The 10,830-nt window shown below is 35.4% G+C and overlaps 2 protein-coding genes across 2 annotated transcripts; both read left to right on the forward strand.

Moving 5' to 3' along the window:
* The first annotated feature begins 1,656 nt into the window (after positions 1–1,656).
* On the forward strand, positions 1,657–5,244 carry LOC131940614 (UDP-glucuronosyltransferase 2B33-like). The gene is given in 3 exon segments (XM_059299320.1): positions 1,657–1,741; positions 3,279–3,683; positions 4,898–5,244. Coding segments are annotated over 3 exon segments (837 nt in total).
* A 2,325-nt stretch (positions 5,245–7,569) lies between these two features.
* LOC131940615 (UDP-glucuronosyltransferase 1A1-like) lies at positions 7,570–9,111 on the forward strand. Its single transcript, XM_059299321.1, has one exon. It carries the CDS (start codon positions 7,570–7,572, stop codon positions 9,109–9,111), a length of 1,542 nt encoding a protein of 513 aa, XP_059155304.1.
* The last annotated feature ends 1,719 nt before the right edge of the window (positions 9,112–10,830 follow it).

Below are 10,830 nucleotides of genomic sequence, written 5' to 3' on the forward strand. Positions count from 1 at the left end.
TATTCCCATTTCATAATCAATCAAAACGATACCCAGAGCAATCATAAAAACTACAACCTTTTACCTGATAATTTGAATTTTATAATTGGAATAAGTAAAGAATTTCTTACTTTGTTTAAAGCAAATGTATAAAATTGTAATGGTATGTATAAGGCCAAAGTCTTGAAATAAACCTAAACATTTAACTTCAAGCCTTCGTTGTTTATTTACTATTATATATATATATATATATATATATATATATATATATATATATATATATATATATATATATATATATATATATATATAATAACCTGTCGAAGTGGGGAAGGGAGTCTATTGGCCACTCTGCCATTAGTTGGCTTAGATATAACCCACCCCCACCCCTCATCCTATGTTCTATATCGAGTGACAGACATAAAGTGTTGTACGCGATAAAATAAATGAAAGAGAATAAAACCAGAGGCGTAGCGACCCTTCCCGGCGTCCGGGGACAAACTTTCAATTTGGTGCCCCCCTCGGGAGCAAATTTTTAATTTGCACCCCCCCCCCTCAAACTTTCGATTTGCATCCCCCCTCACACTTTCGATTTGCACCCCTCCCCTCAAACTGCAAAAATACAGCGAAAATGACATTTTAATTTGTTTTTACAACCCATTTGGCGCCCCCTAAGGTCGGCGCCCGGGGACATATGTACCCCCCTGCCCCCCCCCCCCCCATCGCTACGCCTCTGAATAAAACAGCAGTCGAGACAAAAATTAAAAAAAAAGGTAACAGTGCAGGGGATTAGGATGACGTTCATCACTTGCCACCACTCGATACATCCCACTAAACAAAAGCATTGGTGCCTATGAAAACTCTTACACTGTGTATAGCAGTATAGATTACTTACAAAGACATCCACTTGCCCTTTCCTCGTCCCTGGTCTAGTAGGCAATAAACCAACTAGCCATGACATACAGTTGTCGGCTAGCTAATCTAGCGATGGCTAGTATTTAATCTGGTTATCTCGTCCCTTTTTATTATTGAATTTAGTAATCTTTAGTTGATTTTTAAGGACTAATGAAATATCTAACAAGATTAAAAATAATATGTCTTTATATTCAGCGGTTGTTGCCAGATATATATGTTTCAACCAAAATTGAATATTTTATAACATTTGTGAAATAAGTAGAAAATGACTCCCAGTTTTATTGAGACTAGAAATATTCAAACAAATAATCTTATAGTAATTTGGCTAAAACTTTTATTTTTAATTTGGCTTAGTAGAGTCATGGTGTTGTGGTGATAAGGGATGTTATATTATTTAATACCAATTAACTACCAGACTATATCCCATTTACCTTTGTCTGTATTTTATCATGGAAAAACATTGTTGTAATTGTCATTGTTTTACTTTCCCTGGCCACTACGGGTGACATCAAGGATTGGTTGAGAGCGTTTTTATTTTTTAATTAATAAAATAATTCTAAACAGCTTTTCAACAGCTTATATTCAGTAAAAAAAATATGAAAACTATCGTAATCTATGTTTCCCAAACAAATATAATGTTTAAAATTGTAACTACAATTTTATCGCATGCCATATTTTTAAACGATTTCTAAAAATATTTAGTATAATTGCATAGACATTTCAAGCCTATTGTGAACTAAATAACAGATTAGTAAAACAGCGATGTGCTATGGAGTTGAAGGAGGGCAAATATGTGACCTGGCAACCCATGTAGAAGACTTCGCTTGTTTTTGTGACCTCAGTACATGTAAGGGTATTGTGGTGAGCTCTTTGCCAAGTAGCCTTTACTTTCCCTAACTTGAGTCAGGTACCCATCAGAGTTGGTTGGTCTCAGTAACGTTTTATGAACTCAATCTAAATTCGAGACTTTCGGCTTTGTAGCCATTAGCTCTTCCATCCAAACAAACCGTCCCTGTCTAACGTGTGGTACTTAGCTGAGGTAAGTAGACTCAGATGCTATTATATGTATGTGTTAGATAGCAATTGGAGTTAAATGGTCTAGGGATGTCCCATCGCTTGAAAAGACCGCCAATTCGCCATTTACATGCACAGCTTAGTTATTTATTACATGGTCATTTACCCGCGTTAATAAAAACTCAGACAAAATAAGTAATTAAGTAACTACTAGCCGATGGTAATTTTTGTCTCGTGATGAGACCAGGTGTGGGTATCGGTTAAATTAAAGTAAGTTAATTGCAAACAGGTTGCAATCAACAAAATTCTTACTTGCTCATTAGATGTTAGAAGAGTGAGTGGAAAGGACGCAAGCAACCAAATTGTTACCAAATAATATGCTTGTGGAAATCACTTCATACTTGTAAGTATAATTTTTTTTTAATCTTTAAAAAAAAATTATGTTTAATCAATGTAGGAGGGGTAGAATGGTTTGACAATTTCAAATCTACGTTTAAAAAATTATTAGTATTTTAATAAACTAACGTATAAAAGTACGTTTAAGATAGTCAATTGGATGTAGTAAATTAAAAACTAAATTAGTAACAAAAAGGATTTTTTAAAATCAAGTAACTCAAATTAGTTTGTTAAGAGTATCGATAGTTTCATCAAAATTGTTCTATATTTAAACAGAATATATAATTTCAACCAAACTTTTTCAAGAGCAGATATTTGTTGAGTGTATTTTTTAATATACTAAATACTGAATAGTTTCAATAAATATTTGGTTTCATCTTTTAAACTGTTTTAATTGAAAAATGTTTGGTTTCATCAAATATATTCTTGGTTTCAGCATTTTTGTGCTTTCAACATTATTCAATAAATATTCTGTTTTATCTTGAATATTTTTTCAGTATACTGTTAGTTTAATCCTTTAAATTGTTTTCAAGACTTGGTTTCATATACATCTATTAAATATTTAAAAATATATTTTTGGCTTCAAATTTAATTGTTTAAATATGTTTAAAGTTTCATCTTTAAAACTTCTTCAAAAGATATTTAGTTTTATGTTTTTAATTATTTTCTAAATAACTAATAAATTGTTCAAAATATTTATTTTTCTTTTAAATTATTTCAATACATATTTAGTTTAATCTTTTTATTTGCTACAATAAATATTATTTTTCATTTTTAAAAGGTTTCAATAAATACATGGATTCAGAAAGCTAAAGATTAAAGCCCCAAAAACTTAAAACTCAATCATGAACGTCCTTGCGATCATGTGTCTGTGTATCAATGTTTTAATCCTCTCACAAGTTGAGTCCAAGAGGATTGTCATGTTTCCCGGCATTACCTAAAGTTATTTTATCTACCACGCCAACATAGGCCAGGCTTTGATCGACCTGGGTCACGAGGTGTGGATTTGTATGGTGAGTTTAAACAGTTTGTTGAAAAATCAACCAATGGGATTGTCGTTGCGTCCTTTGGGGGAACTGATATTTTATTTCCTGAACACATCTCAGCTAAACAGGCGTCTGCCTTTGAACAACTTGAGTATGACGTTATTTGGAAAGTCAACACTACTTCACCTGTATCTACTAAAATTATGACTTCTAACTGGATTCCTCAGAACGACCTACTTGGTCATCCTAAGACCAAAGTCTTTGTTTCCCATTGTGGTAAAAATGGCCAATACGAGGCTTTGTACCATGCTGTTCCTATTTTCTGTTTACCTCTGTATGGCGACCAGTTCTACAACTCTAAAAGAACTAGGGATGCTGCCCAGCTTCGCTTAGGCTTTCGAAAACATTGAGAATTTGAATGCTTAATTAATTCGCCCGAAGGTCGGTCTACGACCTCAAGAGTTATGAAGAGGTTCCTCCGTGGACATTTTTTTTCGATTTATAGCTCATATAAGGTACCGGTCAGTCGAGGTCAGTTTTGACCCCCACATCGTAGACTTTTCGGCCAACCGGCCCCCGTGTTCTGTCGCACCAAGGCAAGATCATGCCAAATTTGAAGCGCCTGCGGCGCCGGGAAGTGCCCTATCGGACACCCGACAATCTAGATCTAGAGCTAGATTCCTAAAAGAATTTTTTTTTAAGCTTAGCCCGAGCATAATAAAAAAGAATACATTAACCAAGCTGACTTGCTGTGTCTCGAACCCGCACCACCTGCGTGGTTTAATGTACACTAACATCTCCGCTATTTATGCACCTTATAAAATACGGAGAATGAAAGACGTATTTTAAAATCTTAACTTACGCGAATATGCCTATTCTTTCAAATTAATTTTTTATCCCAAATTAGCCAGTTCATAACAAAGATTTTGTATAAAATAAATAAGTCTTGAAATAGTTTAGTCCTAATATAGAAATTTATTTTTGGAATTGATTTTAGAGAAGTTAGAGTCTAAATCTAGATCTTAGCGTCTACGTCTAGATCTAGTTATTGCGTAGATTTAGATTTAGATTTAGTGTAGATCTAGAATCTCTAGATCTAGAATCCAAATACATAAAATAAATTTTATGAGTTTAGGCCGGAAAAATTGTATTGTATACATTTCATAGAGTACGTAGATCTAAATCAAATTTGAATGAAATAGTTCATTTCTTTTCATTCTAAACACGGCAGATGACGTCATTAGTTAATGTATAAGCAATAGTGACGTCACAGTTTTATGCTTTCTTTTTCACATATATTAATGCTTTTCCGGTTGCATAAATAATACTGTTTCTCTATATTCGAATACGCCTTTATTTTTTATTTTTCTTCTTTAAATAATTTTGTGGTTATACATTTAAAACATCTAACATATTTTTTTCAACAAAAGTCCGTAAAAAGTTCTCGATATATCGCTGCCGATTCTGACGTGATGTCCGGCGAAAATTTTTTGCGGACAGAGAAAGAGAGAGAGAGAGAGAGATGTGCGAACGTGGGGATTTATATATTAGGATTAGCATCAAAGGTTTTGGACTTTGGAGAGACATCAGAAAAATAACCGTCGAAGAACTGACCAGTATTTTAAGAGAACTTGCCTTTGATTTTAAATACAAAAGAAACATCGAGAAAGCGTCCAAGCTATTCAAAGAGCTTTACAAAGTTCCATCCAAAGAAGCCGCTTACTAGATAGATCACGTGATGAAGTATGGCGGAGACTATATGAGGTCATCAGGACAGGAAATGCCGTTGTATCAATTTCTTCTTCTTGACGTCATCGCTTTTATAACAGCTGTTCTGTCTGGAGTTGTTGTTATTTTTATCCTCATTGTCAGGTTTTGTTTAGGACGGTTCAGCAAACAGCCATTGAAAAATAAACAGAAAAACAGCTTACAATTAAAGAAATTATCTCATTGACTGATTACACTGTGGGTTAAGACACAACGGGGTAAAGGATTCGTAAAACTTGAATATGCAAATTTGTTTTAATAATCAGTTGATTAATTTTATATTAAAGACATTGTTTTAGATTTGTATCTGTACCATAAACCCCATTTTACAATTTAACTCAGCACTGATTCATCTGATTCTTAAACTACAAAGAATGCTAAAGCAACACACCATAATTTGTTATGATTAGTATTGTGGTGTATGCTTACAAAAGTTGGTCAGGGAAACTTTTCACCTTTTCTCAAGTGCCTGGCTTGTGGAGCTATATTCAAAATACTGAAGTATGTTGTAAACACATGTTACTCAGTTTTTTTATCTAGTAAAATGTTTACATAAATTCCACTACACATCTCTATTGCCGACTGTCAATACTACTATAAAACTATTATAGCTTTAAGTGCTATTTGCTGAAAGGCTGTTTGACAACTTTCTACGACTTGTACTGTCTACTTTTTCGCTAGCTTTCCTACCTACTGGCTTTACTGATCCTACTCATAAAACTAACTTTCTCACAATGCTTAAGCTTGTCCTATGTGTATCTAGTCACGTCACTTGACGTTATTCTCATTGGATACTATCAACTTGACCAATGGCTATTTAAAACTATTCGAATTTCTGCAATTTCCCGTCATCACAATAACCTTGGAACTGGGACCAACTAAAAAAAGGTATACGTTCGTACATTCAGAGGCTCTTACGATAGCGTCATCACTTGAAACACCCTCCACCTTCTCGCGTCTCGACGCTTCCCATATACCCCTAGGTGCTGACGCCACCTGGTACACATTCAGTGTTTCCCTGCACAATGTTGGGGAAATCTCAGCTGCCACCAGTTGTTGTCATGCACTTTTCTACCAGCACCAGTCCGGGCCTACAACGGGTCTATATAAGCATGTTCATTATAAACACAGACTATAACAACACTGCACAGTGTATAAAGTTTTTAACAGATTGTACTATTTAATAAATCAAATTAATTTCATAAACCTATGTGATAATAATCTTTTCAAATAACCTCTTCAGTGCATGGCAAATTAAAAGAATAAAACAAACTTGCTTTCTTTTGTAAAAAACAAATGCCGCTATAACTATGTAAGAGATTTTTATGGACGACACACCGAGACGGCTTACTGTTGTCAAATTTGTGCCAGGTACCCATCGGAGCTGGACGAACTCAACCGGCGTCTTCTGGACTTTATCACAGGTACCAGTGGCGTAGGCGGGGGGGGGGGGGGAGGGGGGGTAGGCGGGGGGGGGTCATAACCCCCCCATAGACCCCTCGGTATATATATAAAGTATGAGGGGGTGCAAATTGAAAGTTTGAGAGGGGGGTGCAAATCGAAAGTTTGAAGGGGGGGTGCAAATCGAAAGTTTGAGGGGGGTGCAAATCGAAAGTTTGAGGGGGGGGGGTACAAATCTAAAGTTTGAGGGGGGGTGCAAATCGAAAGCTTGTCCCCGGGTAAAAATTGGAACCCCCACCTTGAGACGATCCTGGCTACGCCACTGACAGGTACAGAACACAAGGCTCCCAAGATAGTGGTATTGTGCTCTAAAATTGCACCTACACTACTCAACTACTGTTACAATGATTTAAAAAAAATATTAGCCAAGTGTGTTTTTCTTGACGATCAGATTATATTTTACTTAAAAAAAATACTATCTGTGTTATAGCATTACTCATATGTCAAGCTTTGGCAGTCATGCGGAAAGAGTTGCAGTTCCAGACTATTGCCTTCTGCTATGAAGGTATTACCACTTCTCCTCCCCTCCCCCCCCCCCCCCCCAACAATAAAATATATTGTTCTTTCCAAGATCAACGTGAAACTGGTAGGGTAGGTGTCGTATTGCTAAAGTGGACTAAGGTACAAAAAATCGTTCAAGCAGCTTAGTTTAGGCTTAGTTACACCAAACTCCAAACAACCCAGTGCTTAAACTTTACGTACTTAAAGCTTGGGTGATGCCAAAACTGTCAGAAATTTTACGACAACTGTGCGGCTAAATTCATTCTAAGACTACTGGATATTGAAGGATACATTCGTTAAGTGCTGTAAGTTTTCATAACCTTTCCATTTACATATGTGTTTTACTATAAGCAAGTGTCCAAATAAAACTAAATTGGATAATTTTCATCCTTCCCGATGCAACATTTAAACAAACCCATTACCTTTTTCAGGGGATGTTTGAGTGATTGATCGCCTCCTATTTATAAGTTTATTCATATTTTAAAAAAACAGGAGAATTTACAATTTTTTTTACAGTTGTACAGCAAAGCTTGAAAGTTGGACAAAGAAAATGTATGTACTCAAGCTTCTTACTCTGTGCTTCTGTGTTCTGTATCTCACACACACGGAGAGCAAGAAGATCGTCATGTTCCCTGGCCTTATCAGAAGCTACTTTTTGTACCACGCCAACATAGGCCAGGCTCTGATTGACCTGGGTCACGAGGTGTGGATTTGTGTGCCAGAATTCCTGAGCGGCAAGAACCTGATCAAGTACAAAGACATCAAGATCTTAAAGTTCGGTGAGACCTTAGGCAACATGGAAGCACAAGTCTTTAAAAGTGCCAAAATCTACGACAACTTCTGGGACGGCAACGAAATCAGCATTAACGAACTTTTAACCACGGCAGTAGAGTTTAAGAAATTCATCAACTTGGTTTTAACTGACCAAACATTTATAGACAATGTTAAAAATATCGGACCAGATTTACTTGTTATTGATGAGTTTTTATACCTCAGAAATATTTTTGTCCTGCCGTACAAGCTGGACATTCCTTTTGTGGTTGTTGGATGTTTTCACGAGCTCATTTTGCACCGGGTTCCATTTAGTCCTGCCGTAGAGCCGAAACTTCCAGAAAAGATAAACAACAGAATGAGCTTCATGCAACGTTTATCTCTAACGATAAGGACGATCGCAGAGCTCATCTATGACCCCTTCACTGATAATGACATTGTGACTAGAATAGCACCAGAAAAACCCTACACGACAATTAGTGATATTATATTAAAAGCTGAAATTTTTATTGTCGAACTTGATCACATCCTAGATTATCCCAGACCAATGTTACCCAACACAAAGTTGATTGGTGGATCTTCTGTCAGTGAGCCGAAGCATTTGATTGGTGAGTTTAAAGAGTTTGTTGAAAAATCAACCAATGGGGTTGTCGTTGTGTCTTTTGGAGGAAATGACATTCCGTTTCCTTCACATATCATAAACAAGATGGTGTCTGCCTTCAAACAACTGGACTTGAACGTTGTCTGGCGTGCGAACGTGACCTCACCTGCACTGGATAAGCTGATGACGTCACTTTGGATTCCACAGAATGACCTACTTGGTCACCCAAAGACCAAAGTCTTTGTTTCCCATTGTGGTAAAAATGGACAATACGAGGCGTTATATAACGCAGTGCCAATTTTATGTTTTCCAATCTATGGCGACCAGTTCTACAACTCAGAAAGAATTCGTGTTAAAGGTTTTGGACTTGTGGGTGATATACGAAAAATTTCGGAAGAAGAACTGATCACCACCATAAAAGAACTCGCCTTTGACAACAAATGCAAGAGACATATCGAGAAAGCATCCATACTGTTCAAAGAGCTTTACAAAGTTCCATCCAAAGAAGCCGCTTACTGGATAGATCACGTGATGAAGTATGGCGGAGACTATATGAGGTCGTCAGGACAGGAAATGCCGTTGTATCAATTTCTTCTTCTTGACGTCATCGCTTTTATAGCCGCTGTTCTGTCTGGAGTTGTCGTTATTTTTATCCTCATTGCCAGGCTTTGCTACAGACGTGTTTTCACAAAGCGGACAGTTAAAAAGAAGAAAGAATGACATTTGTTGTATTGACGATATTGAGTAGTTTTGGTAAAATGTTAAATATTAATGTGGACCGATAAGATATTTTTTCCAAAGCAATTTACATTCTATTTTATTAGGTTTCGTCACCAGAGTTTCTTTCAGACTTTTTTCTACGTGAGCTACTTAAAACAACCAGGATCGGTTGAGTACTTACATTTCGGGGGTGTGGGTGTACACAACATACACAACATATATAATTTCTTATTCGGGTTGTGCTTTGAAGATTGGGGTAATGACCCCCCCCACACACACACACACATATTCACATACACTAATAAATGCCTGAAAGAATCTTTGGTCATCATTTATTATAAACGAATAGCTGGGTCTAAGTTTAAAAAATGTAAAAAAAGTAATATTTTGATTTGTGCTTTTATGGAGTCCGGCTTGTTTATAGGAACTGAATTTTTAAAAAAAAATAATAATGTGTAATATGTTGAGGGTGTGACTAGGCCTATCAGTGAATTTAGTGAGTCCAGCTTGTTTGTAGAAATTGATATTATTTTTTTTTTAAATAATTTACAATCACCACCGTGGGCCGACGTTGCTTTTGTTTATATAACAAAAATAATATTTTTATTGTATATGCTGGCCTAGAGAATAGGTCGTACGTCATTCTCAATTATCATAATATTTACACGATCAGTAACACTATATAAAAGTGTTATTTTTCATGGTGCTTTATTAAATGTTATGTTTATATTGTTCTTATACAACATACTTATACATAAAACTCATAAAACTATATCAACCAAGAAACTCAAACGACAGACATGTGTAATGTTTTGATCTTCTCTGACTATGGGCACACTGTTACACGTTACTCAAGGTGTGGTATGTTCTGCCGTTACTCAATGTGTGCTAGGTGCTACCGTTGGTACAACAAGCTACTCAAGGTGTGCTAGTTGTTCGTTACACTTTGACTCAAGCCTAATACGTTTTCTGACCTAAGTCTTTATCTATAAACATACTTTGTTAAATTTTGATATATCTTATCGTACCCATATATATATATATATATATATATATATATATATATATATATATATATATATATATATATATATATATATATATATATATATATATATATATATATATATATATATATATATATATGTGTGTGTGTGTGTGTATGTGTGTGTGTATTTGTGTGTGAGCAAATATATCTATATTTATGTGTGAGTAATAACTAATCTTTTTAAAACTTGTGAAACCTTTACTATTGTGTAAACATAGTTTAGTAATCAAAATAAAGCCTTAATCGTATCCTCTGTTTAGATTGATCGTGCTTTTATTTCGTTACGTAGCCCGTAGTTGACCTAATTAATCTACAAGTACCTTTGTCCTGACGCCGTATCAATTATTATGTACGTTTTAAAAGAAAAAAACATCGAAAGAATATTTACTTTGTACGTTCAAAACTATTTTATAACCTTAATTTAAAGAATTTTAAATACATTAATGTATTATAATTTATAAAAAAAAAGTTGTAATACATCGCTACCCAAAACATGTTAAATAATGCACACCTTGGAAAAAGACTGGAAAATTGGGAAACGCAGAGTTAAATCACTAATCAGACGGGTAGGTCACATCTTACACGAATCCGTCACGCTCCAAATGAGCGGTGTGATAGGTGTTGTAAGTACGACACAAATCCGTCACGGTCCACCGGTGCTGAGAAGAACT

The sequence above is a fragment of the Physella acuta genome, unplaced genomic scaffold (genome assembly GCF_028476545.2).
Source record: "Physella acuta isolate Inbredline_101_S28 unplaced genomic scaffold, ASM2847654v3 ptg000324l, whole genome shotgun sequence".
Taxonomy (NCBI): Eukaryota; Metazoa; Mollusca; class Gastropoda; family Physidae; genus Physella; species Physella acuta.

Coding starts and splice junctions, on each gene's coding strand:
- LOC131940615 (XM_059299321.1), top strand. CDS start 7,570: ATGTATGTACTCAAGCTTCTTACTCTGTGCTTCTGTGTTCTGTATCTC.